Source organism: Electrophorus electricus, chromosome 19, assembly GCF_013358815.1.
Source record: "Electrophorus electricus isolate fEleEle1 chromosome 19, fEleEle1.pri, whole genome shotgun sequence".
NCBI lineage: Eukaryota > Metazoa > Chordata > Actinopteri > Gymnotiformes > Gymnotidae > Electrophorus > Electrophorus electricus.
The window spans coordinates 10656525-10684115 of record NC_049553.1 but is presented as its reverse complement, the minus strand read 5'-3'; the positions used below and the strand labels follow the sequence as shown (position 1 = coordinate 10684115).

Sequence of the window (27591 nt, the reverse complement as noted above, 5' to 3'; positions counted from 1 at the left end):
ACACAAGTAGTGAAAGGCGAATGAAATGTAACACCAGCATTACTGTTAGGCAAACACACAGCAGAGGATTAAGCTAAGTAAGAACATATTTCCTGGGGAGAGTAGACGTGTTACTTGACACATTGTGTTCCTGGACACATCTAGACCACGTGTATGTCTCTTAATGGTAAACATGGTTCTCATATTACAGTCTCCAAAATACCCACGCCCCTTTCTACTCCCCATGTCCCCATGTCCCACCCACTTCCCCTGGATCATTTTCTTTCTCTGTAGGTTTCTTTGCCTCTCTCTCTCTCTCTCTCTCTCTCTCTCTCTCTCTCTCTCTCTCTCCCTCTCTCTCTCTCTCTCTCTCTCTCTGTCTCTCTGTAAATATCTACATTCCTCTTTCCCATGCTAAGGTCACAAAGTACAGTCCACAACACAAAGCCTCCCTCTTATACTCCTCCAAACACCCATGGTGTCATCATGTAGCTCTTCTCCATGACTCCTCATCCTTTCCTCTTTCTTCTTATCCAGCTGTCTCCATGTAACAGCCCTGGGTATGTTGCACAACTCTCTTAGAAGAAACGAATCCTCTCCAGTTGCGGTAAATAAGGTACCTGCAGAGCACCTATGAGTGTTGTGTTCTGATGGACAGATCATCTTGGACATACAGACTGTCAACAGGCCCTCAAAAAAAAACAAAACAATGACAACTGTCCCTATTTTGGTGTGATACATTTAAAAATATCAAGAGCGCCTTATGCAATATAAATACTGCAGCCTTGGGAAAGTGGTGTTAAGTAGGATATCTCTCTGTTAGTTTCTATTACACCACAATTAATTTAACTAACTGGGCTTTGTATACAATAAGGAAATGAACTCAATAGCAAAAGGAGATGATTATGACATTTGCATTTTAGCTACATAATGTACATCTTTGGAGTTTCATGGCTTGCACACCACTAAGTTTGACCAAGGAAAAGCTAGGCATTCCAGACCCGTTCTTTGGTAGGATTACTCTTCCAGAAGTTATCTCAAATCCAATTGGATTTTTGCTGGCCTTGTGATTGGATTTATGTGTGCAGCTACGTGTGTTATTGGGCTAATTTTCCAGCCACTGGGTAGCAAATGGGTCTAAAAGCTCCAGTTATTTATTAACCACGTATCTCTGCAAATCTATGCACCATTCACTGCTCTGTTATCACCAAGAAAGCAAAGTGTCTCTGTGAGTGGGTCTGAGAGAGAGAAATATAGAGAGAGAGAGCTGACATTGTTAAAACAGGATCATAATCAGTGTGAGTAATGCTCTTATCTGGACACTGAAGAGTTGCTGACCTATGGCAACTATGTTGGAGTTTAAACCCAAGACAGCATAGGCCTACACAGTACCTCCACCGCCTGCACTACCACCTGCATGACTCTATTCTGGTTCACTAGCTGCCCTAGCCTCTTTGCATTAGTTTGGTTTCTGCAGTATATACCTATCTGCTAATGCAGACATAGGCAATTACAAATTTGGCAGACCACAGGATCACACAGTGTCTTTAAACATGACTACCGATAGACTTGTGTGACACAATGACTTTTAAATATGCTGGAATATGTAGTATTAGAATGCTAACATTGATAGTCCTGCAGATATGTAATATTGGTAGTGTTGGGATTGTTGGTATTTTTGATTACCCATTGCTTTAATGGCTTAGTTTAGTATTTTATTGAAATGTTTGTCAAGTCAACTTAAAAAGATTTGGAATAATGATGTAGAAGTCAAACTGTACAGTGTAGGTGGATTAGATTCAAGGAAACAGTACGCTGTACTACACATAGGAATCTCTAATACCTGCATTTGTATACTAATGTTATTTGTGTGTTTAAAGTGTGGGCTCAGGCTAGACATTTGGTGAAAATGGCTTGCATTTTGACCAGCATTTTTCCTCTTCATTTCTAATTCTCAAATATCTTTGTTCCTCTCTATTATTCTCTCCACATCTGTTTCTCTCTCCTACATTTGTAAGCATTTGTAGAGCACACATTCTCTCCTACTCTGCTCCGTCACACATCAGTCAGATTACGGCCTTACTGCATGGCACCCATCAGGCCTGAGACCCCCTCCTACTCATTTTCTTGTAGCAGTAGCCAATCACAGGTCAGAGAAATACGAGCATTTACTTTACCTGTGTCTATTGCGCTGATTAAAGTGGCAAAATAGATAAGTACAGACAAGATTAGAATGAACACACACACACACACACACACAAACACACACACACACACACACACACACACACACACACACACAAAACAGGTTAATTCTAAATTTTAGGTGAGACTACCACTTTTCATATCTAGTAATTTACTAAAAGGAAGCCCAACAGGAGAGGAGTTGGAGCAGTCGACCAGTAGAGAGGCATTGTTCCTGGGTCACCTGCTCCATTCCAAACACATGTCAAATGTTCACAAGTATGAAATTGTGAAACTGTAGTGATTGGCATCACACTTCCCATATTCTACTAAGTGAGGAGTCTGATATGGCTGATTGCTGTTAGCTGATATGGAACTTGCCTTGCTTATGCAAGATCCTATTTCCTATTTTCACTCTCAAAGCCTGCTATGGAAACAGGTCCATATGTGAGAATAACGAGGATGGCATTTTAAGAATAAGAACTCCTCTGCTCCATGTACTGGGACCTGCAGTGCATTCTCTGACCATTTCTGTTTCCCAGTTATTGTATTTTTCTCTTGTAGCACCAAGCAAATCTAAAGGATCTTATCACATGGATAAATATAAACCCCCCCCCCAACCCCACCCCCTTGCTCTCTCTCTCTCTCTCTCTCTCTCTCTCTCTCTCTCTCTCTCTCTCTCTCTCCCTGAAAAATGTCCTTTGGTCATCACTGCTCCAGTTAGTGTGGTGGGCAGCCATGCTCGTGTCTTGACCACTCTAGTAGTATCATCAATCCCAGAATGCAAGCCTTCCCAGGCTCTGTAAGATGCAAAATGGGCTGACCACACAGGGTTCACAGCTGGCCCAGTAAGGGCTCATTGACAGCTTCTCCACGCAGGGCCCAGGTGGGTTTTGTGTGTGTTTCACCAGGTTCACACTGCCCATAGTGAGCCCACACTGGGCCAAGAAAAGTATATTTGCTAGCATGACAGGCCTTTCCACAGCTCTCCAATATCAGAGATCTGACATGATATTTGGTAGTACACAGTTAAATAATTCATATAGCACACAGACACACACACACACACACACACACACAGACACACACATACACACACACACAGACACACACACACACACACACACACACACACACACACACAGACACACACACACACACACAGACACACACACACACACACACAGACACACACACACACACACACACTCACACACACACACACACACACACACACACAGACACACACACACACACACACACACACACACAGACACACACACACACACACACACACACACACACACACACTTAAAAAGCACCAAGGTCAGGGACACACCCAGAAAACTTCAGCACAAGGAAACACGTTCTTAATGCTTGTCTGTTTATTACAGTATGGAGCAGAAATGTCAAAATCTAAAGCTTGCTCTGAAGCCTTTAAAGAAGACTGGCAATGGAGAAATCATCAGTGTTAATAAGCTGTTTTACAGTACTACCAATGCTCCTGTGTAAGATTTACAGATAGTAGACTTAACATTAGCAGAGGATATTGTTCATTGTTCATTGTTATAGACTGTGTCAGCATAATATTATGGCAGGGGTGAGGAGGGGGCAACAAAAACCGGGTTTGAAATCAGTGGGGGGGGGTGGGGGTACGATTAAAGAGGAGGGGCAACTGTACTCACGGGGTGCGATCGGAGAAGTGAGTTGTAGTTTATATTGGTTAAACGTAACTGCAGGCGCTTCGTGCACTGCTTAGCAACGGTTGGCTACTCCTTATAACGTCACCGTTTTAGGGATTTAAAGCCTAACTGACCTGGATTATATCAGGTTGTTTTGAACGAATCCTCCTCTAGAAATCAGAGGATGCTTTTTTAAAAAAAAAAAAAAACGCACCTGAGACAAGGAAGCGTTCTGGATGATTTCTCTTTCAGGAGAGCTGGTGGTCAAGTGGGAAAATCTGTCTAGTCGTGGAATAGTCTATTTTTTTTAATTATTGATACTATTCGCGTGGAGAGTCGGGGTAAGCTGCTGGTTTTAAATTTTCAGATAACTCTGGGAGACATTACCCCCACGACTCTACTAAACGGACAGATACATTCCTATTGGAATATCGTTCTTAATGTAAAATTGAACAGTCATATTGATTGTCATTGTCTTTACTTCTTAATAATTAGAATGGAAAGCTAGTATTATGTTTTGATCTGCATTGCGAACATTGTGCATTTCTGGTGCTAGCTGGTAGTTTAAGCGACTATTTCATAGGCTTGTATAAGTTTTTCGTTATTACTCTGACAGATTACTCTGACACATGACCGTTCACCTTGTGCGGTAAAGGGCACGAGGCACAAGTGATGCCGTTATCTTCACCTTAGCATTTCCACGCCGCGTAAAACGCTATTATTTTTGACAAATATTTAAATACAGTATAATAATACAGATAAGCACAATAAACACCTTGCGGTGCCAGTTTTCTCCCTTGTCCACGTCGAGATATAAGCCAGGTGTCAAGCAGAATTTTATTTTCGTAGCTATTTCTCTGGCGTGGTCTTAACAAGGCTGCAAATCAAAGCAACGTCGCCAAATCACACCGCCAAGCTTCATAAGGAGGACTGAACAGCTCAGTCTGCAAAATGACGGATGGTCCAAGACAAAGAACTAGTGCGACGGCGTCAGACAACGGGGATGGAGCTGCTGAGTCCGGGAAACCTAGCGGAGAGACAGCCGTGGCACTGAAGAAGGAGATTGGTCTCGTTAGTGCCTGCGGGATCATTGTCGGTTAGTGATGAATTATTTGACAAATAGGGTTTTAAAGGTATGTGTAACGCATTCCTCTGTGCATTTATAATCAAGCTAGTAATGCGTATATGCAAGTGTCCGACCGCCCCCGTTCCTCTGTTCCTCAGTCAGTTCACACACAGACACACACGCAGCTATGCTACTTAACTGACTGATGAAAAAATATGGGCGTATTGTGGTTAATTTATTGTTCTTTTTCAGCAAATCTTCCACACAAGGACACACAGATAGCTATGTAATCAAAGCACCATATGCTACTACAAAATAATTCTCGCCTATGGATCCCATTGACTCTTATGTTTGGCTTGATTAATCTGGTTGTAGAGGCTCTGTAGCTGCATAGCCCTAGCCGCAAGGAACATTTGAGTGCAAGCTGTCAGGCTTGTCAATATATAAAACAGCGAGAGAGAGGTAGGACACAGCAGAAAAGCATCTCTTCCAACAGAGAAGTTGTCCCTGCCTACTGATCTGAAACCGGTTTTGCTGTTTGTCGTATAGCAGCTACTATTTGTATCTTGACGAGGAGTGCTGGTCACATGTCAGTCAGTATAACACTGGGAATCTGAGGAACAGCTGAGAGTGTGGATCAGTGACCTTGAGAAAATGCGTACCCAGGAGGTTTCCATGGAAACAGAATGGGCTGAGCATGTTCAAGGCATCTCTAGGGGGAGATCATTCACACTAGACAGAAGTTGCCTTTATAATGTTCTGATCTTGTACCACAAATGATCAGACATTTAGACATTTGGTAGTGAAGTCTAGCTGGATCAGCATGCAGGGAGAAGTTATATGCAGTGCAGATAAAGCCTGCTCAACAACAAACAGAGAGCAAAAGTGATGATTTTGCATAATCAAATGTTACTAGGGAACAGAGGTCAATTTTAACAAAGACATCAGCTAAATGTTTGTTTCCTGTGATATTAAGTGTTAGAAGTAACATAGGCATTAGCAGCCATTCTAAAATACATTCCCCAAACATTTCAGTGACTATCAGTCTAATTAACATTCAGTGTTTGGTCTTGGCTGGTCACTCACTCACATGCTCATCACGTGAAGAGCGTTATCAGCTGTTGAATTATGTCTCCCAGGCCCTATAGGCCAGCCTTTGTTCTGCATTCACTTCACTGAGTTCTTCAGTAAGCATTAGATGTGCTTCCGGGTATCTAACAGTCCAGTTGCTATCAAGCTCTACACTGACAACACTGAACCCTTGGTGTCTTGACGGCTGGCCCCCAACCCAGATAATGCCTTCACAATAATGTTCTACTCCATTTAAATTGCTTTGCTGCAGCTCGGATTGTCCTTTTGTAGCTTATGGTAGATAGAGATAATTGGCTTAGGAAGGGTGCTGGCCATAGCAAAGGCTGAGAGGTGCTGGAGGTTGGGGGTTGGGAGGAGGTGAGGTGGGGTGGGGTGGGGGGCAGCCATCTGATGCAATTTCTAGTTTTACTGCTCTCTGGAACAATATGAAAGGGAATGGAAAACTGATCAAGGTGATCCAGTCAGGTGGTTTAAAGGGGTGGGATAGGGAGGGAGCAAAGATCATGCATTCTTCACCTCTAATCTGCTCCAAATATACTTGTAGCAGATTAGGCCCAAACACAAATGAGGGGTGCTGATGGAGTTGCTGCTGGGCGACACGGAGTGCATCCAAGTGGCAATCTGTGTTTAGAGTTCTGGGTTAGGCTACTGTTGGCTCATGTTCCATAGTTTTTAAAAGTTTTCATAGACTAGTATTTGTGTGTTTCATGCTTCGTCTCAATAAGGACTTATTCAGGACTCATGTCATGGTGCAGTAGTGCCAATGGCAAGTCCAAAGGTTGTTGGTTCAGGTCATAGAGAAGTCAAGTGGAGATACAATTGCTACCTAAGTGAAGTTGTCACTGTTTTTCGAAGCTAAGCAATAAATCGAGATGTCTTCTGGCAGTGTGGGTGTTGTCATTGCTCTGATGTCCCTCTGCTATGTAGGCATCATGTGGGGTTTGGAAGCAGAACTTACAACATCCTGTTGATGAGAAACTGGAAAAGCTTATGTTTTGATTCTGTGGAAGTGATTTTTTTGCAAACATATTGTCCATTGTAGGATGCAGACTTGGTGGCCATTGTTAGTGTATAATGTTAAAGAGTTGAAGATAGCTACTGTAAACAGGATATATTCTGTTTATATGTAAAGTTCTTTTCATAGAAATCTCAAAGAGTTTGAGTTTCTATGCTACAAATATATAAGCTTTTTATACTCTGTGTTCCCGCTGAGCAGTTCGCTCACAATTGTTTAGTCAGAACATCAACTGCTACTGATGTCACTTTAAAACAATAGTACATTGCTCATAGCACAGTGCACCACCACAATCTACCTCCACATTTATCAAAATCAGATTATTAATATAGCTTTATTTTTCCTCCATAAAATAAACCCAATCCTAAACGCCAGTGATTGATGATTGTTCAGACTGGGGAGTCCCTCTACACTCCAGGGTTGGCGATTAAACAAACTGATAAACCACTGCGGCACTGAAGATCATTCTCCCTCCTGCTCTCTCTCTCTCTCTCTCTCTCTCTCTCTCTCCATGCCTCCCTCTGCAAGTCTCATTAGCCAGACATAGAAGGACAGCCAGACTAATAGAGTAACAGAAGACGATCAATAGAAGGTTGGCTGGGATTAGCCATAGATAGCCTGTATGAGTGATTTATAAGCAGTACAGGATAACATAATTATGACTATGAGGTCCTACTGAAATTTTTACAGCTTCTGAACATAAAGCACGGTGGAGGCCAAACAACTGACAAGCCACATATAAAAAACTAAAAAATTCAAAGACAGCTCATCAGCCAACTGGATATGCTATGAGATACTCTGCTAAACATAGCATATAACATAGCTGAAACTTTAATTGAACTTTAATTGAGACTTTAATTGAAGTTATTATGGATTTGAATGTACACTCAGCACTCACTTTATTAGAAACATTTATTATTAGAAGTATGTAATAGATGTACATGTAAGATTACGGTTGTTATCATGTTAATTTGTATTAGCCATCCTCCAATTCTACATCACTGGTCAGTTCTGATTAAAGGACCCTTGTTATCTCGATATATTTGGGTGGGAGACCATTCTCAAATCAGCAGTAAAATCTGACATAAGGAAAAACATGAGCAGCACTATGTTGAGAGGTTGGCCAGTCTCTGGCTGACCCGCAACTTCTCTGTGTTTAGGGCCCTGTGGTTAGAACCCTGAGGAACAGCCTGAAAAGTGCTGACAGCTGCACTGCATCTGTGTTACTACACCTGTTAAATGCACCTATTAGATACGTGCACTGTGAGTGGAGGGATGACTTAGGCGTTTGCAATGAAACAGAGAGCCCCTTATATCTGTAGGACTGTAGTACGGTGCAAGCGAGCACTAAGCAATAATGTACAAACACACACACACATGCAGACTTACACACACGTACACTGAGAGGAAGTGAGAGGAAGCAGTGTGGACGGAAAGTTTCTGGTGTACGGGTGTTCCACTGGAGTCAGCACTGTACAAATTCACTCATGCTTGAGTTGGACGTGAACTTTGCTTCTGGACATAACTAGTCCTTCACTTGGGCCTGCTTAAAAGCAGTGGGCTGCTGCTTCTGAGAATGGGAATGTTCACAGCATAATGATCTAGTTGGATCCTGTCTGCTGCCTGAGTCTTGCCTAAGCAAGGCTCTATATGATTCTGTAGATTATGTAAAGTTGCTTAATCTGTAATGTAACCATGATAAAATTAAGAGGATGAAACGGAACCAAAAACCGACGTTTTGGAACTAGCATAAGAAAAGAGAACCACTGAGAATATCTTGAATATTGCAGAACCACTTCAGACTTGACAGAGCCTTAGGTACTAGCACACTTATGGTACTTATGGTAGGATTCACATTTACGAAGGCTTAATAAGAGAGAACGCAAGACCATTTAATAAATAGCTAGTAACTACCCTGCTATATGTCTGCCTCCTTTACAGTCAGCCATGAAGGCATGAAAGATACGGGCCAGTTTGTGTGTGAACTTTGGCACAGTTATCTAACATGAAACCTGTGTTGTAGTTGTGACTGGGCTGGATCTCATTTGCCATTTGAACTTTAGGGATTCAAGATCATGCAGTTCATTCGTTAAGCAGTTGAGGTTAACATTGAAAGCGAGGATGCTAACCCTCAGTCAGCATCTGATGCTTACGTTCAGCACCCAACAGGGAAATGCAGAGGCTCCCAGGGAGAGCACTCACACAGTCCCTTTCACATGTAGCAGACATGTATTTTCCTTTTTTTGTCTTTGTTCCCTGAGGCTCTGCTCAGGAGGTATGAACATCTGATGGGTATGGACACTGTCAGACTATTGTTCGTTTTTAAAACATGCATGCATGGGTTAAAAGAAACAATTCACAAGCTGTTGGAGTGTAAGATCACTCAGTCCCCTGCTAGTCCCAGAGGGGCCGTGTAAACACGCAGACACACACACACTTGGACATTCTGCTCCCATTCATACGCCTGTGCCCCTCCCTCCTTAGCTTTGACTCAGCAGATTACTCCTGCTGTCTGCCTTGTGCTTTCTCTCCCTTGTTTTTGACATCTTCATTTCCTTGTGATTCACACAGCCAGGTCCATGTCTTTTTCTATCTCATCTGGTCTTTTTTATAAAGCCCCAAAAGCAACATCCGATATAAATCTCCTCTGTGCGGAAAGTATTTTTACTGATTCCCTCTCCTTTGATTTTCCACTTTGCCAAACCCAGGACAAATTCATTGCCAGTTATGTTAAACAGTCTCTTCTCAAATGAATTACTCCAAGAGAATCTGGACATTACAGGACATTGGTATATATCCTAAGGATAGTTATTTTGCCCTTTGTTGGCTGCATGTACCTGTTATACCATTATCTGAATCAGAATTATGTTCCTGTTATACATACAGGTCTCAAGCCTTTAAAACTTTGGTTAATCTGAACGTTATGCATTTATTTTTCTATCATGATCAGTGACTGGGTCTTATAAACTACACGCCGCAACCATAAACCACAACTATTAGGAGCCGCCTTTAATTTCTTAAGTCCAGCGTGGGTAGGTACTGTGGGATAAAGCCATACAGGGCACTTCAAATAGCCAAAAGCCTTGTACAGGGGATGGAGGCATCTCAGGTTCAGCTCTGTGTGAGGGAATGGTCCTGAACTGCTTCTTTCCCTGATCCGTTTTCCCTAGGCAACATCATCGGCTCTGGGATCTTCGTGAGTCCCAAAGGCGTGCTGGAGAATGCCAGCTCCGTGGGCCTGGCACTCGTCGTCTGGATCATCACAGGCATCATCACAGCCATAGGCGCACTTTGCTACGCCGAGCTGGGTGTCACCATCCCTAAGTCTGGAGGCGACTACTCTTACGTTAAGGACATCTTTGGAGGACTGGCAGGGTAACTGTTCAACAGTGTTAATTAACAGACATTAGTGGAACAGATAAAGAGTAAACATTTCTCACTGGTTATTTATTTATGTATTTTATTTACTAACCCATGCTTCATTTCAAGCTGTATCTTCAAAGGACTGAACATCCTCCCAGTTCCTAATGATTACAGTTGTAAAGACAGTCAAGAATAATGAATTTGTTCCGTGTTCCGTGAACATTTTCTAATGCTTTTATAGCAATTTATTTTGATAGGGTTTTAAACAATGTGATTTCATTGCATTAGCTGTAAGGGGAACTAATGTCCTAAATCTCAGTTGCCTAAAGGCTAGGCAGCATTAAGCTAACAAGGTTATCAACCTGGAAACAGTGTAGACGTGATGACGTCCTCTTAGAGCAGATGGAAAATGAATATAAATCAGATGCTGTATTTCTAGTGCTGTTTTCCCCTTCTAGCTAAAACCCATGATACACTCTGCTTAAAAACAAGTCCTCACACTTCATTACCTCATACTTGCACCATTGACCTGTTGCTTTGTTATCCTGTCAACACCAAATTGCTCCAGAGTACTTGTTAGTTATTCAGCCCATGTGTCCTAACTTGTTATTGTACACTAAGTCCTAATAATTGTTAATAAATAGTTAAAGAAATCATTAAAGAATTCAGCAAACTGCCCACAGATCAAGGTCAAAAGGTTGCTTCCATAGAAGCCATGTTGCAGTTCTAGTAATGTTGATGTCTGTGCCTCACACAAAAGCTCAGAACTGAATCTGCTCGGGAAACCCATATCAGTCATTGTATACTGCCAGGCTCATGTTTGTGCTCACGTGTGTTACAGGTTCCTCAGGTTGTGGATCGCTGTGCTGGTGATCTACCCCACTAACCAGGCCGTTATCGCTCTGACCTTCTCCAACTATGTGCTGCAGCCCCTCTTCCCCACCTGCTTCCCCCCAGAGAATGGTCTACGTCTGCTCGCAGCCCTCTGCTTGCGTGAGTCCTGTAGCACTGAGTGGGGGGGCTTGAGAGGAGAGAGAGAGAGAGAGAGAGAGAGAGAGAGAGAGAGAGAGAGAGAGAGAGAGAGAGAGAGAGGAGGCAGATTCAAAACTAAAGCAAACTAGGTGTTAAAAAATAAGCAACACCTGGGCAAACGTTTAACACATCTCTAAGAGTAAAGAAACAGATTATGTAAATAGTTTTATCATCTGTTTGTGATTTTCTTGCAATTTCTTGTTTTGATGTTCATACTAGAAGGTTTATGATGTTTGCGATTTTCATACTAGAAGGTGTATGGTGTATGTAATGCTTTTTCTAGTAATAGGGCTGGGTTTCCATAACAACTCACTTCATAAAGATGATAGTCCTTGGAAACAAACAGAACAAACCTCCAAACAGCCTGCCCAGAAAAACAAGGTGTTGGAATGAGAGCAGACAGATGTAGGAAAACAAATGGATGGATTGCTGTATGGGGAGTCTGCAGACCTGGAGCATAACCTTTTCACAAACCTTACACTCATCTCAGAAATACCACAAGGTGTGTGTAGACATATCTTACACACACAGAGGAACTGAGAGAGAGAGAGACAGAGAAACACACACACACACAGAGAATGAGAACTGTGGTATACTAGCTAATATTTGCTGGTGGACACAGATTTCCCCTGTTTTCACTTTATTTTTTATGATTTTGTTATGATTGTATGTGCACAAACAAACATAAGACATTTCATAATGACATCGTGTGTTTATGAAGAAGATCTTGAACCCATTTAGTTTCAGTCAGTGACATGTGCATGTTGATGTGTCTTTGGCAGAGCACCACTGACCTGGTTTTACCTGTTTATCCCAAAATCTTGCAACAGGAGGTACAGAAGGGCTGTCCCAGAATCCTCCCTCTGTTTTCCTTCTTGGGTTTCTCAACACTGAGACATCAGAAACAAGGGAATTCCCTTGGAACTCTTCACTCTGGTTGGCTGCGGCTGGAAGGAGTCGCTGTGTTAGGAAATTGGCCAGGTGTTGTCAGGCACTGAGTAACAGCTGAACAGAGAATCCTTCTTCAATTTTGGCACATGTTTTTGTTATTCGTCTGTGCAGGAGAAAGACAAGTCAAAGAAAGTTTACAAATGACACGATTGCACGTCCCTTCTACACTTTAACACACTATTTCACTCTTTTAACGGGCACAGACAAAGTGGGCGTGTGTGATAGATTATGTTACAGAGTGATGCCTGGAGAGCCTGTTATCTAGTATGTCTCTGTTTCTGCCACATTCAAAGAAAATCACACTAACAGTGAAGTAATTAAGTACTGGGTCTGAAAGTACTGCGTCTCCTTCTCCCAATGTATGCACACTTGCTTATCAAGGCTTGTTTATGGTGTGGATGTGCTTACATGGATCAGTTCTGCTACATATGATACGTGAATTCTGGGATGGGGTGGGTGTAATGTGAATTCCAGTCGCCCTTTACACGCGTCTACTTCTCCCTTAGTAAATAACATGTCTACTGCTTAGGGTAGATTGCCTCACTGGTTTTCCATTGGTCCATCTATAGACTTTTAATATTTCTCTCTCTTGAACGGTGTACAGTTTCAATAACATGGGTCCAGTTCATTACCCAGAAACCATTACTCTTATCTGACAACACGACTTCAGGAGACTTTTGACCATGCTGTACTTAGCACTCTTAGCTAGAGATAAATTGAAGGAAGTTCTGCTTTAGGAGTAATCTATATATTTGACTTCAGAATGATTGCACTTAGATTCCACTTAGTCTTCCACTGTACCCTGTGAATTGTACACGTTTACTCTTTGTGCAGAAACTGTTGTATTACATTATGTGTTTGTTGTTTGTTTACTCATTTGTGTAGTGTATTTATATGCTGTTGTGCAGGAGCTGTTTACTCCAATTAGTCAACAAACGGCGAATGCTTCTGCTTACATATAAACAAAACGCCCTGCTTAATAAAACATCCGTTGGTTGTCTCTCCCCAGGCACTGAAAGCAGTTAAGGGCAGGCGTGTGCATGTGTGTAGAAGAGACAGAATAGCAAAGTGCTTCACTGAGGAGTGTCTGTCCTCTTTAACGGTCCAAAACAGAATTGTTTCTTGGGACTTTTATATTTCATATTTTTAAGCAATGATATTTAACTGATATTTTAACTGATCATTATATATATGTCTAAAATATTTTCTCTAGAAAGCTCTTTGAGATTTTGGACTAAGACTTAAAAGGGATGGTTATATCAGATTATTAAACTTCACAACTAATGTTGAAAGGTGGCAGTGTCATCACTGAACAACACGCAATATGGGCACATGTGTTCAACCAAAACAGCGAACCATCAGAAAGTCTTCTGCTGCTATCTACGAGCTTCTGAGAAGCCTGTGGGTTGAAGTTCACTCTGAGGTCTTTGCTAATGAACTGGAAATTTGGAATTTATGACCTGTAACTGCACTTTAGTCACATGCACCTCTATGAAAGTAACTCCATGGTGGGGTGGAGGGGGCAGTTAGTCACGAGGCATCCTCTTTCACCTGCCCGTCTCACCCTGTTTCACTTGCCCAGCATTGTTTTAACAGCACTGTTGCTAATTCTTTATTGTTTTAGTTAAGTGCAGTGATCTAGGGAGGGTGTTTTTTATTTACTGAAGTTTAAAAATATTGTGCATGACTGACTGTTTCAACTCACTTGCTCCTAGAATTGCATTAAAATGTAAACTCAGTGATTCAGCATTACAAGACTGTACATTTGACAGAAGTAGAATTCAAACAGGTCACCTGTGCCTGTTTTCTGGCACAGGATTTAGCCCAGTGTGGACTCAATTGTAATGTCAGTGATGTTTCAGCATTACAAACTAACTAGATTAGTGTTCAGATTAATCTGAGTCAAGGAAAATGACAGGCAGGAATGTATTTTGTCAAATATTTGTGTTTTTCAGCACTGAAGCTGCAATGTCCCTTAATCATTAAATACCTTACTATGTTTTCTGTCAGTGTTGTAAATGTGTGTGTGTGTGTGTGTGTGTGTGTGTGTGGGTGTGTGTTTAGTATGCTAATGTGTCCCTCTCTTCCTCTTGTAGTGTTGTTAACGTGGGTGAACTGTGCCAGCGTGCGCTGGGCCACACGTGTACAGGACATCTTCACTGCAGGGAAACTGCTAGCCCTCATCCTCATCATCATCATGGGAATCGTGCAGATCTGCAAGGGTATAAGGCCATGTGTGGACGTGTGTGTGTGTATATGTCTGTGTGTGTGGGTTTGACAGAGTGTCCATGTGGGAGTGTGTGTGTATGCGTGGGTGGGTGGGTGGGACAGAGTGTCCATGTGGGAGTGTGTGTGTATGCGTGGGTGGGTGGGTGGGACAGAGTGTCCATGTGGGAGTGTGTGTGTATGCGTGGGTGGGTGGGTGGGACAGAGTGTCCATGTGGGAGTGTGTGTGTATGCGTGGGTGGGTGGGTGGGACAGAGTGTCCATGTGGGAGTGTGTGGGTCTGCTGCTCACCTCTTTGTCCCCAAATCTTTCTGCTCTTTTCAATTAGAGTGAACTGAGGACAGAGAAGTTATCAGGTTCAAAACCACTGGCACTGAAGAAAAGCCTCGATAATTCGGTTTTTACAGCCAGTGTTATTGGGGTCACATAAGATCACAGAGCACACAGATGTGATGAGAGGTGTGATGAGAGGCGTGATGGAAGGTGTGATGGAAGCCGTTACTTCAGAAATTGTTCTGACATGACTGGAACAACAGCTAATTCCAAATGGCAAAAAACAAAAAACAGGATGGATGTGTGTTTGCACTGGCTCTGTGTGCATGTGTGTGACTTGTTGCTCAGTCATGTGTGAGGGATAGGATGAAAAACCCAGAGGGGGTGGGGACAAAAAGATGAAGGAGGATCTGAGAGCACAGGCAATTTATTCACAGGCCTTTAGGCCTTCACTGTAATTAAACAGTGACTTTTATTAGTGTAATAAGAGAGGACGTTGTTCTAAGCATGTTTTGTGATGTGGCTCTTTACGCTTTCCTTGGTTTCTCTTTTTGCAGGCGAGTATTACTGGCTGGAACCAGCCAATGCTTTTGAGCCCTTTCAGGACTATGACGTGGGTCTGATAGCTCTGGCATTTCTGCAAGGTTCTTTTGCTTACGGAGGTTGGAACTTCCTCAACTATGTGACAGAAGAGCTGGTGGACCCCTATGTGTAAGTTTCCCACCTGTGCTAATCTGGGTAAAATACCTGATAGCATGCTCCTCTATAGTCAGGGTCATGCTAGCTAATACTTAATGTTTAGTGGATGTAGTTTTTACAGGAGTCACAGGGTGCCACAGGACCAACAAATCTGTCCCAGTGAGCCTTAAGATGCTTCCCCATCACAGCCAATAATAACCCCATTCCTCCCCATTCTTCCGACCAGCCAATTAAAACACAGAAGCAGCATTTATACTTAAATACATATATATGCAGATGGAGCTGAACTACAGTAACTCATTTTCTGTCTCTCTCTCTCTCTCTCTCTCTCTCTCTCTCTCTCTCTCTCCCTCTGTGCAGAAACCTACCTCGTGCTATTTTCATCTCTATTCCTCTGGTGACATTTGTGTATGTGTTTGCTAACATTGCCTATGTCACCGCCATGAGCCCTCAGGAACTGCTGGCCTCCAATGCTGTTGCTGTGGTGAGTGTCCTCTACTCCAATTGGCTGGGATCAAACTGAATATTCTCAATATTCTGTGACATATCTAACTGAGTATCAATTGTTAATTTTTTTTTCACAATTGATACTTATATTGACTATTGAATGCAGCCAACATGCCATACCTACTGGCATGCCTTCTACACCATGCATGTGTGTCATAGGCTCAGTTCCAAAAGTTAATCCAACAAAATATATTCAACAGGCCTCCCTCCTCTGCTCCACCCTCTCTCTCTTTCTTTTTCTCTCTCTCTCTCTCTCTGTCTGTCTCATCTTTTGTTCACCACTCTATTGCTCTCTCCCAGACGTTTGGTGAGAAGCTGTTGGGAGTGATGTCATGGATCATGCCCATCTCGGTGGCCCTGTCCACCTTTGGGGGGGTCAACGGCTCCCTCTTCACATCCTCTCGGTCAGTCTCTCCATCCCCCATCCATTTATCTATTTTTCCACCTTCTACACTCTTGTCTTGTCTGTGTTTCATTCATGACTATTCTCCCATTATTTTTCCCATATGTCATCATTCTACTCATTGTCACTGTCTATCACTCCCAACCATCGATACCTCAGTCCAGATATGTCGTCTTCTGCCTTGTACATTTCTCATAACAAAGTGTTCTGTTTCTTCCTGTTTCTACTTTTTAGGTCCTGTCCGTTTCCTCATAATTTCCTTTTTCGTTTGGTCTCTTTGATCCCAGTGCCTCACAGTGTTCCAAATATAAAAATGTCTGAGCCCTTTGTGTCTCTTCATGGGGCAGGCTGTTCTTCGCTGGTGCCAGAGAGCGCCATCTTCCAAGCCTGCTAGCCATGATCCACGTTAAGCGCTGCACCCCTATTCCAGCCCTGCTCTTTACTGTGAGTCTCAGACATACCCTTGCTGATGCACTCTCTTTCATTTCTCTTTCTTTCCCTCACACACACTCACACTCACATATACTCAGTGTTCTTTTTATTTTTCTAAACCTCACTGAACTTCCTATACTGTCAGAATGGCTAAATGCATCTGAAAGTTTGCGTGAACTCTAATTTAGCCCAGTTCATTTGGTGCATAACCTTTACCTTTGAATATTTTAATACTATTAAATTTTAATTTCTTATTCTCTCATTCTCTGTGTTTTTCTTTGGCAGTGTATCTCAACCCTACTGATGTTGTGCACTAGTGACATGTACACACTTATCAACTATGTGGGATTCATCAACTACCTCTTTTATGGTGTCACTGTTGCTGGGCAGATTGTACTGCGCATCAAACAACCAGACATGCATCGACCTATCAAGGTATGTCTGAAGAAAGGAAAAATGTAAAATAATTAGATACTTAATTTGCATATTAGCACAAGCATTACAATTCTTTTAAAAACATTTTCTAAGTAGAATGATTAAAGATCTGTTATTCATTGCTAGTCCTGATTCAGCTAATTAGCTAAATATTAAGACCTTTTTCATTTGTATCAGGTGCATCGCAGAAGGGAAAGCTAGCATTATTGTGGTCCTCCAAGATGTAAACATGCCAATCAGATCTGTACTCCTTCCACTCCTAGTTTATCCACTAGTTTATGCACTCTTTTATGCATCTCTTTTAAATATCTTATAACACTGATCTGTTTCCTATTTTCAGATCAGTCTCATATGGCCAGTGATCTATTTGCTGTTCTGGGCCTTCCTGCTGGTGTTTTCCCTGTACTCTGAACCTGTGGTGTGTGGTATCGGACTAGCCATCATGCTCACCGGAGTGCCTGTTTATTTCCTTGGCGTCTACTGGGACAACAAGCCTCAGTGCTTTGATACCTTTGTTGGTAAGTAGTACCAAGCTTACAAATTAATAATGCCTTTGCAACTATAAGAATACCTGTCTCACAGCTGCACATGTTTAAAGACAAACATGTAGTCTGGTCAGTCGATGCTGTGGTTGATTTGCAGCAACAAATGTTAGAATATTGCTGTGTAAAAGTCTGATAGAAGGAACATGGTGAAGATCTCTTGGCCCTCATTTTCCTGCAGATAAGATGACGTACATGGGGCAGAAGATGTGCATGGTGGTCTACCCAGCGGAAGAGGAGAAGGAGAATGCACCTGGAGGAAACGGAACGGAGATGAATGCCGAGTCAGCTTGTTTGTCAGAAGTAGAGGAGGCAACGAAGAAATCAGCTGACAACTGAACACAAAAATGCCCAACACACCAAACCCATGCACAAACAAGTACATAAAGGGTTCAAGACCTGCTGGGTAATGGGGTGAATACTAACAAAGCACACACTAGTACAAGCTCTTGATTTCTGTATACACCTTTGCACTCCTACCAACCACTGTTTATGGAAGGGTGGGCAGAGGTAGAAGTCAGAAGGGCGTGATTAAGGGAGCTGGATGTATACCTTTACATTTTCACTTGGCATTTCTCTTTCCTCAATGATCTCGGTATAAATCATTCATCCACATCATTTCATCACCATTACCATGGCATCCACTTCTACTTTGGAATGCCTTGTTTTATAATTCCTCAGAAGTCCAGGATGTATGTAAAATACTGTTATTTTAGTAAGGTCTGGCTGATATAAAACTACATGAGGGTAATTCACTTAGGTATGCATTAAAATGATATTTTGAAGATGTCATACCTTTACCAAAGTGGTTATTTTGGTAACCACATTCTGCTGTAAACTCATGCCACAATCCCTGCTCAACTTTACATGATTCCTCAACTCTTTCTTATAGCCCCTCATCCACACACTGCAACACTACACTACATTGTACAGAAGTAGGCATTCACTTCCTGTCAAATCATGTTTAGTTGTTTGCTTTGATTAAAAAATGCATTTCAGCTTACATTCATTCAACTACAATAATGCACATTTCAGAGTTTGAGTCCAAAAGTTTTTTTTTTCATTTTTTTTGCCTTAATTGTGTTGACCCAATTGGTTATTTGTGTTATGTTCCGCCATTGTTCTTATTCTTTTGGTTCTTTGTCAGTCATTTTCTTGTTTTTATCCAGGTGATAACTCTGGGATTTCTTTTTGAAGCTTGAGATAGTATATTTAAAGATGTATATTTAAGCACCACATTTTGTGGTTTAGAGTAGGTTTTACCAGAATCTTTATCTAGTGCAAGTACAATTCTTGGTCTTTTAATTGCCTTAATTCTAATATGTAATATATAGATACATTTAGCCTGTGCTTGGGTATTCCTCTTACCAATGTTCACTATTGAATTTTTATATATATATATCTATATATATATATAAAATCACTATAGAATTTTTATATATATATATATATATATTTGAAGATAAAATATGTTTATGATAAAAAGGTTATGAAATTCAGTGCTGCCAATGGACAACACAGGCTGTAGTAGGTTTAGCAAATCAGACTGATATAATGTAAGCAATAGAAAAATGTACTATTTTTTTATGCTACCGATTTCTTTTGTATTCACAGACCCTGAAATCCAATACCACCTACACTCTTAATTACACATCATCCATTGCAAATTAAATGACCTAAATAAGTCAATTAAAATGGTCCTAAGTCTTATGACAGTAAAAAAAAAATAAATCCCTTCTGGTGGTCCGTGCATTGTCTCTATATACCAATGTATTTTTTAGAAAAAACCCTAAACTTTTAAACAAATGTAAATGTGGTGCTGTAGTGCTAGATTTGCTTTATTTTAGCTCTTCATATATGATTGTGGAAAAAGACTTGAACAGACCCTAAATATGTATTTGGAGCCAGATACTCTGAAAGAATATAGATGTTAGATATGGTAATGTGGGTGCAATAAGAAACATGAACGAACTGCCCAAGCCAGCCTTCGTGTTGACCTTCCATATTATCCACAGGCTGCAAGATCTGTACTGCCACTGTAACATGAACACCAATGGCTCCATAGCTACCTTCCCAGTCATCTACATTTGCCACTGTTCAGCCAGGAGCCACCAAAGACAAAAAGGCTGATGGGTAGAACAGCCTTGAAATGTGCTCTGTTCTACCACAGCCGCAAGCCCATTTCTATAATGTCTCTCATGCTTCATGGGTGTTTCAAGCGATGAGTTAAACATCACAAGCATACAGCATTTTAGCTCCAGGCTGAATGAAGATGTGCAATATTCAGTTGCATACCTTGTGTCCAGTATGATCGAGTGTAGTAGTCAGAGGCTGCTACTGCTGTCTTCACAAATGTGTGGTCGTCATGGTCACAGACATTCTGTGTTTGCTGACACAGATTTATTTATGTGTCTATGGGACGTCAAACCTATACTTAGATAATACTCATGAAAAATTGTCCACCCTTTTCCCATCACATATAAATATAGTGAATGTATATAGGTGCTCTAAAAAACAGCAATAGAATGTTAGAGAATATTATTACCTGATTTTCAGGGCATATTCAAACTAGTAGTAATCCCTTCATTATCAACAGTCTGCACTGTGTATCTGTGAGCCAGGGTATCTGTGATGTAATTTATATTGCCACTAAGCTATTTGTTGATGCCCAGTATATTGCCTGTAGCCCACTAAACCTAAACTGAGTGGAATTCTAAATACAGATTTAAGATGCTGTGGTCTAAAACAGATTTTATATGGAGAACTATTGATAATGTGGTTTAACACCAAACTTAAAAGAGGGAAATGCTTGAACAATTAAATAATTTCCATTTAATTAAAATAGATCAGAGAAAATAATTACTTTAGGGGTACATGACTCCTGATTAATTATTGGATTTTAAAACTTGGTCTAAGTCAAATTTTGCAGAGCAGTCCTGGGCTTCATCTATGTCAAAAACCATCCGAGAGCCTCCTGAATGTAGGAGCCCTACTATAATGCTGCAGATACCGTTGAGTACAAATGGTCCATCTAGGTTTACGCTGTATATTCCCACAGAAATTTGAAGACAGGCACTGAAAACCATGCGTAACCCATAAGACAATACTCATTTGATATTCTCTCAGTAAATAACCTGCCATCAGCAACAAGTGATTGATATTTGTGGTATTTGCAGTGTCACATTGTATTTAGAGCATTGTTTTGTTTCTATTATGTAGGCTTTGGTATATGGCCAGTTTAGCCTAATCATTTAGCTATGTCACCTTACAAACATTACATCTGGATGTACTATTTCTAGTGATGTTATGTCTTTTCTTATGGGTTTTGTATGTTTCAACTGTATATAATAAGAGATAAATAAATCTGTATACTGAGTGATGTCTATCATTACATATCAAAAGATTGTTGTAAAACAGCACCCTCTAGAGATAAAAAGGTGTATGCAAAATAGGCCATAATGAAACATAACCTAATTAATTTCAGGACAGCCTGTATTAATGTAATAATCATTTACATTTTTACTGAGGACAATCATTCAGTCATCCTTTGTATTTTATTATAACTTTATGGACATACGTTTGGTTACTGTTACACGATGAAACACTAAACATCCAAAAAGGAGTGAAAATGTCATTATGGTGTTTTATTCAGCAAATAATTCTATCGCATCAACTTCACCTTCACAATGATTTCTCAGCAACATTTTTTTTGTAAACTTAAACCGAATGTGACATTTCTCTACAAAGGATAAATTAGAGGGAAACGGGTGTGGACAGGAAGATGCTGCAAAATGCTACAAAAACAGAAAGACTTCTTCGTCCAGCAACAGCCAGCAACTGCGAGGCCCCGTGGAGTTTGAATGAGATTGGTTGGGGAACTGCAGCATGTGCTGCGGAGGCCTACATGTCTAGGGCGCTGGAAGCAGGTCTGTTGATTAGAAGGCCTGCGGATGGTTGCTGGAATGTTGGGACTCTTGCCCCCCTCTTAGCGCAAGCACCAGATGCAACACAGAGCCACCCTGAATTTTGTAGTCTGCTGCTGTTTTCTCATCATTCCTACGAACAAACAGGAGATTTTTAATCGGAATATGTAAAACACACAAAAAGATTAGATGTGAATGTGTAAAATACTAAGAATGAGACATCCAGTGTATGCGAGACACGCACACACAGAGGCCAGAAAGCGAGAGAGCAACAGAGATAGAGAAAGAAAAATGGTAGAAATTGTGGAAAAACACAAACTAGACTGTCCAATCTCAGTGATTTCTGCTAAAATTATGGCACATTAATGAAGACTGGCATTTCATATGCATGCAGTGTCACCATCTCTCTTAATAACATAATTAGGTATCTTGCCACAAATAACTCCCAAATTACCAGAATAAGGCTTATTTTTAATGCTTTAAGTTTATTTCAGCACAGGCATAACATTTGATGAGCTAGGTTCTTTTATTTATTTTTCTTTTGCTCTCAACAGTTAACCCTGCTATCAGCACGAACATTTAGTTATTTGACTAAACTTGACCTGCAAGCTTGGGTGCTTTGTTTTTGACACTTTGTCTCCACTCCTCCCTGTTCATCACTGATCTGTTTCTGATCACAGCACCACTGCTGACCAAACACCATCTGTGTAGCAGACCTTTCTCAACACAGCAGTGATACTGACATGACATGCATGGTAGAGAGCATTATGCTAGCATGAGTAAGTCGAACATAGCAGTGTTGCTGGTGTTTTCACATATGTAAGAGTCACAGTTGGACTGAGAATGTTGAGAGTGGTCTGTCAGAGGGAAAATATCTAGAGGACTGAGATGCTGTGGTAAAACTAATGTGTTAAAGGATGGCTAACACAAACTACGCATAGCAACACATTGACTACAGTCTATACCTGTACACGTGCAATGTGTCTATAATAACACAGGTGGTCAGTGTATATAGTCATGTCTTACATCTGTTTCCCACTGTAGATGAGTCTTTGTTGCTGAGGTGGAATACCCTCTTTCTCCTCAACTCTTTCTTTTATTCTCTCCACCTAAGATTTATTTTTGAAAAATACATGCATGCACACATGACCTTCACAACATGAAAGGAACAAATTTGATATTCCTGAAAAACAACCGTGCGTTTTTCTTGAACAACAAAGAGACACAGCTTAGTTATCGAACTAGATACGTACAAAAAAAACCTTACACAACTCTGCAGATATTGTCAATTATCGAACGTACCTTGTCTGTTGGTTCAATGTCAATTTCTATTTCTTTGCCAGTAAGCGTCTATAACAAATTTAAAGTGAATGGTCAGGGTATTTTAGCTGAATACAAAGCTTACTGCAAATAAAATATTTGAACACTGCACGGGATGCACTGCGCTGAGAACACCGACATACAACCAGCAATACACTCGAATTAATAGATTGATCATAAGTAGCCTAGCTTTAAAAATATCGTCTTTAAGCTTAAAATCATGCCCACATCCTCAGAAATGTTTTACCTTTGCTACACTTTGGCTGCCCAGGTAAGGAGTTCGGTTAACCATCCAAATGTTAGCGGTAGCTCGCCAGCTAGCTAACTTCGCTAACCAGCTAGCTAGCTGGCTAGCTCATTGACGTGAATGAAATTGCGATAAATTTCAAAACCCCTTACCTTAACTTTGATCAGCATTGTAGTTTGTGTTATAGAATTACACACAGTTGATGAATGCTAAATAAACCAATACAGCTAACAGGGAAACCACAATTCCTTTAGTTAGCTGTCAATAAGTAGAAACCACGATTACTGTCGTACACAAATTCAACTGAACTTCCTGAGCAACTCAAAAATAATTCCTTCCATCCTAAAGTATGAGTTGTGTTCCGATGTAAATTATGGGGCTAAATTACTTTATTTAAAAAGACAATTCGTTACTGTAATTGATCATTATATCATTGTAATTAAACATTTAAAATGTATATAGAATTCCATAAGTATGAAATCGTTCTTTGTTTAAGATAAAAACTATTTAAGATAGAACTAAAAGCAACAGTGCGGCGCAACTGCATCAAACGGCTCGTAAAATTTGTAGAATGCGTTTCAGAGAGTCATCTTTGTTAATAAAACTACACGATGGATGTAACCTCCGGACAAATTCATTACCTAAAATATCGGAGGGAAGTATTTGCATGTAACTTCCTGGAAAAAGAGATGGTCGGTCTCGCGCATACGTTCCTTCTGTAACAGTGCCCGTGGCTGCGCTAGAAGGTAATGCATGACAGATTATGATAATGACATACAATATATTCGATGTATAGTGTGAAATGTAAGGTTGAAGTGCGTATACATGTATGTAATTGAATTTTGCCCATTAATTTGATGTATAGTGGGGCAATAGCAAGCTAGCTGGTTATTTTTACTTGCAGAAATAGCTAGCTGTTAGCTAACCCTAGTATTAACTCTAGCTATGCAACAGTAGAATAAAATTTTATTTAAGCATCTCCAGATAGTAAATTGTTTTCATACGTTCATATAGTTTTTCATTAAAAATAATTTACTCTCCGTCATGCATTTGGGCGACGTTAAATTTGCGGCCACTAATTTACACCCCGCTTGCTTTCATAGGGTCCAAAGTGTCTGAGACATTTTGCTTGTTCAAACGTTTGCTAGCTAGGTTGGCACACTATTTACAAGCTGAAGTCTGGTACGCACAGCTGTGGAGCACCGAGAGATATACTGTAACCCTGCCAAGATCGTCACTTCAAATAACCATGCCGCGCATTGAGAATGACATCAAACTTGACTTCAAGGACGTACTTCTTCGTCCCAAACGTAGCACCCTAAAGTCTCGGAGTGAGGTAAAAGAAGCTTTATTTCTTTGTTAGTAAATGTAAAAAAAAAAAATGAAGAGCTTATTGCAGCCGCAGCTCCCGTATGAAACCTAACTTTCACATCTTACTCCTGCTTGGAACAGTTTACACACTCTTTCACCCATTAAACCTTACAATCATATTCCCTCTCTTCTCTTGTGCACATTTCTTTCTCAGGTGGACTTGATGCGCAGTTTCACATTCAGAAACTCAAAGGGCAGTTACAGAGGCATCCCCATCATTGCTGCTAACATGGACACAGTTGGAACCTTTGAGATGGCTGTGACATTGCATCAGGTAAAGTTGCGCTCACACTCCCAGCCTGGCACCCACATTATTTGACCTCTAGGATTTTAAAAACCTTGTACATCAAGAACATTTTGCTTATCTAAACTCATAGAGCTGTGCTTTCATGAAGGGCCATTTTGAACGTAATTCCTTTTCTTTGTAGAATTAGTTTTGTACTTTATTTCATGAACTGCAAGGTTCTCTAACCCATCGTTTTCTTACAGTTCTCACTTTTCACTGCTGTGCACAAGCATTACTGTATTGATGACTGGAAAGAATTTGCAGCGGGTCACCCAGAATGCCTAGAGGTAAAAAGGAACTCGTGGCTAGCTTTGGCCACACTCCTGTAATTTACTTGTGAATTGGTAATCAATAGACTTTATTGCCCTTGTGAAGACCACAGAGGCAAAATTATTTTGCTTTCTCTATCTCTGCATCCCGCCCTCTCTCAGTCTTTCCATTTTAATGCATTATGGGCATGACTATCATCATATGCAGTTTTGCCAAAGCATTGCAAAAAGTTTAGTATGTGAAAAGAAAAAAGGATCACCTGTGTACTAATATTCAACAAAAAAGACAATAAATAATAATAAATAAAATAATAATACAAACAGTCTCTTTTTCTCTCCTCTGCAGAGTTTGGCGGTCAGTACTGGTGCAAGTGAGGGAGATTTTGAGAAGCTTGGTGCTATTTTAGCAGCTGTGCCTCAGATACAATACATTTGTGTCGATGTAGCAAATGGTTACTCTGAACACTTTGTGCATTTTGTCAAAGACGTGAGGCAGAAGTTTCCTTCACACACCATCATGGTTAGTACGCTGCGGCATTGGCATGCACAGTATATTCTGTTTCAATCGGACAATCAGCTTCTAGTTGATTTGTGTGGTTTAAGTGATGGCTTAAGTTGTAAGCACTACTTTCCCTTAAGGCTGGTAATGTCGTCACTGGAGAGATGGTGGAGGAGCTGATTCTTGCTGGTGCTGACATCATAAAAGTTGGCATTGGTCCAGGTGATAATATAAAAATGACACATCTCACTTATATGATCAAGCATAGATGGGCTAAGAAAGTTGTGATCACTCACTGGTATATCTTTTTATATGTATGTGTGTTCTTTCTCCTGGCTATGTCTGTGTTTAAGTATTTGGCACATCTGTTTGTTGGTTGACTTGTCTGTGCAGGCTCAGTGTGCACCACCCGTAAGAAGACCGGTGTGGGATACCCACAGCTGAGCGCTGTGATTGAGTGCGCGGACGCTGCACACGGCCTGGGTGGACACATCATCTCTGTGAGACGTTCACTGTGTACCTACAGACACCTGCTTAGGCTGTATTATTGAGCCAATATGTTTATGTGGGAGGGCAGACAAATGTGGTATATTATAAAAATTTACTCAATGTTGTTTGTTTGTTTTTTACCCAGGATGGAGGATGCACCTGCCCAGGTGATGTCTCTAAGGCTTTTGGTGAGTTTGCTTGCGCTACTACATCAGTTCTTCATTATGCTCATCTTTACAATGAGCAAATGTCCTTGCTCCTGCTATCCGAAACCATCCATGCTAGTAAAATATATGTCTCTGTGCTGCTACCAAAATAATTTGTGTGTAATTTTTGTATAATAACTATTGTTGATTGGCTTTCCTTTGTGATGTACAGGGGCAGGGGCAGACTTTGTGATGCTAGGTGGAATGCTGGCAGGTCACATGGAAAGTGGGGGTGAGATCATCGAGAAGAATGGCAAGAAGTACAAACTGTTCTATGGCATGAGCTCTGACATGGCCATGAAGAAACATGCAGGAGGAGTGGCAGAGTACAGGTGAAAGATTTGAATAGAGGACAAATATACAATATTAGACAGAATATGGGCATCTTGAAGTAGAGATCGTTTAAAAATGCATGAGAGAAAATAAAACCAGTGTTAAATATGCCATCACTTTTAATTAATGTCTAGTATTTATTTTGAATCTTGGTGCTAAATTTATTTCTTGTACTGCAATACAGGGTAGTAAACAACAATAAATCATTTTCATTATTTACTGTAATGCGCAGTAAATTCATTGTGATTTAAATAATTAAAAATGTGTGTGTCAGGGCCTCAGAGGGTAAGACTGTGGAGGTGGCCTATAAGGGCCCGGTTGAGGATACAGTGAAAGACGTGCTGGGTGGTGTTCGCTCCACCTGCACCTACGTGGGAGCCGCTAAGCTGAAGGAGCTGAGTCGCCGGACCACCTTCATTAGAGTGAGTCAGCAACTTAACACTGTGTTTGGAAATGACACCTAGGCCACTGTGGTGAGTGGTGACCTGTGAACCACCAAATTCATTCCAGGCTCAATGGGCCATTTTTGAGCAAATAGCCAAACTATGCTGTCCATGCAATGGTTTATATTTTATATATCTATCTTTAAATTTGTCTGACACACACACACCCCTAAATGCAATTCATACATCCACGTGCACACAATGCACAGGCTAGTACACACAGACATACCTTGGGTTTTCCTAAACAATGCTTTTGTTTGAGCTTGCAATGCTATGAGAAGTCTTTACAAGTTTTTTACAAATGACTTGTCAATATAACATTTC

At 40.9% G+C, this 27591-nt stretch overlaps 3 protein-coding genes across 5 annotated transcripts; 2 read left to right on the top strand and 1 right to left on the bottom strand.

Moving 5' to 3' along the window:
* Positions 1-3886: 3886 nt before the first annotated feature.
* On the top strand, positions 3887-21257 carry slc7a8a (solute carrier family 7 member 8a). Of its 2 annotated transcripts, XM_027011475.2 has the most exons (12): positions 3887-4186; positions 4695-4941; positions 10189-10393; positions 11223-11374; positions 14461-14586; positions 15421-15574; positions 15923-16046; positions 16370-16473; positions 16820-16916; positions 17190-17339; positions 17680-17857; positions 18063-21257. In XM_027011475.2, the coding sequence occupies exons 2-12, from the start codon at positions 4797-4799 to the stop codon at positions 18218-18220; spliced, it is 1593 nt and encodes a 530-aa protein (XP_026867276.1). In that variant the 5' UTR covers positions 3887-4186; positions 4695-4796; the 3' UTR covers positions 18221-21257. The 2 variants fall into 2 exon arrangements, with proteins under 2 accessions (XP_026867276.1, XP_035375952.1); XM_035520059.1 differs by having other exon boundaries at positions 3887-4941.
* Positions 21258-21416: 159 nt separating this feature from the next.
* nedd8 (NEDD8 ubiquitin like modifier) lies at positions 21417-23694 on the bottom strand. Its single transcript, XM_027011478.2, has 4 exons — positions 23524-23694; positions 23107-23154; positions 22831-22913; positions 21417-21937 (listed from the first exon to the last, which is right to left on the bottom strand). Exons 1-4 carry the CDS (start codon positions 23539-23541, stop codon positions 21817-21819), a joined length of 270 nt encoding a protein of 89 aa, XP_026867279.1. The 5' UTR covers positions 23542-23694; the 3' UTR covers positions 21417-21816.
* Positions 23695-24013: 319 nt separating this feature from the next.
* Positions 24014-27480, top strand: gmpr2 (guanosine monophosphate reductase 2). Of its 2 annotated transcripts, none has more exons than XM_027011476.2 (10): positions 24014-24117; positions 24475-24707; positions 24897-25016; positions 25232-25315; positions 25644-25817; positions 25937-26018; positions 26190-26296; positions 26431-26473; positions 26664-26823; positions 27099-27480. In XM_027011476.2, exons 2-10 carry the CDS (start codon positions 24621-24623, stop codon positions 27286-27288), a joined length of 1047 nt encoding a protein of 348 aa, XP_026867277.2. In that variant the 5' UTR covers positions 24014-24117; positions 24475-24620; the 3' UTR covers positions 27289-27480. The 2 variants fall into 2 exon arrangements, with proteins under 2 accessions (XP_026867277.2, XP_026867278.2); XM_027011477.2 differs by having other exon boundaries at positions 24038-24117; positions 24524-24707.
* The last annotated feature ends 111 nt before the right edge of the window (positions 27481-27591 follow it).

What these genes read in the sequence shown, in the direction of transcription:
- slc7a8a (XM_027011475.2), top strand. Translation starts at nt 4,797, where the DNA reads ATGACGGATGGTCCAAGACAAAGAACTAGTGCGACGGCGTCAGACAAC. An exon ending in ATCTTTGGAGGACTGGCAGG is followed by an intron (nt 10,394 to 11,222) that starts GTAACTGTTCAA and finishes CGTGTGTTACAG; the next exon opens with GTTCCTCAGGTTGTGGATCG. An exon ending in GTGCTTTGATACCTTTGTTG is followed by an intron (nt 17,858 to 18,062) that starts GTAAGTAGTACC and finishes ATTTTCCTGCAG; the next exon opens with ATAAGATGACGTACATGGGG.
- nedd8 (XM_027011478.2), bottom strand. An exon ending in ACATTGAACCAACAGACAAG is followed by an intron (nt 22,914 to 23,106) that starts GTACGTTCGATA and finishes AATAAATCTTAG; the next exon opens with GTGGAGAGAATAAAAGAAAG. An exon ending in ATCTACAGTGGGAAACAGAT is followed by an intron (nt 21,938 to 22,830) that starts GTAAGACATGAC and finishes GTTTGTTCGTAG; the next exon opens with GAATGATGAGAAAACAGCAG.
- gmpr2 (XM_027011476.2), top strand. Translation starts at nt 24,621, where the DNA reads ATGCCGCGCATTGAGAATGACATCAAACTTGACTTCAAGGACGTACTT. An exon ending in AAAAGTTGGCATTGGTCCAG is followed by an intron (nt 26,019 to 26,189) that starts GTGATAATATAA and finishes TTGTCTGTGCAG; the next exon opens with GCTCAGTGTGCACCACCCGT. An exon ending in TGATGTCTCTAAGGCTTTTG is followed by an intron (nt 26,474 to 26,663) that starts GTGAGTTTGCTT and finishes TGTGATGTACAG; the next exon opens with GGGCAGGGGCAGACTTTGTG.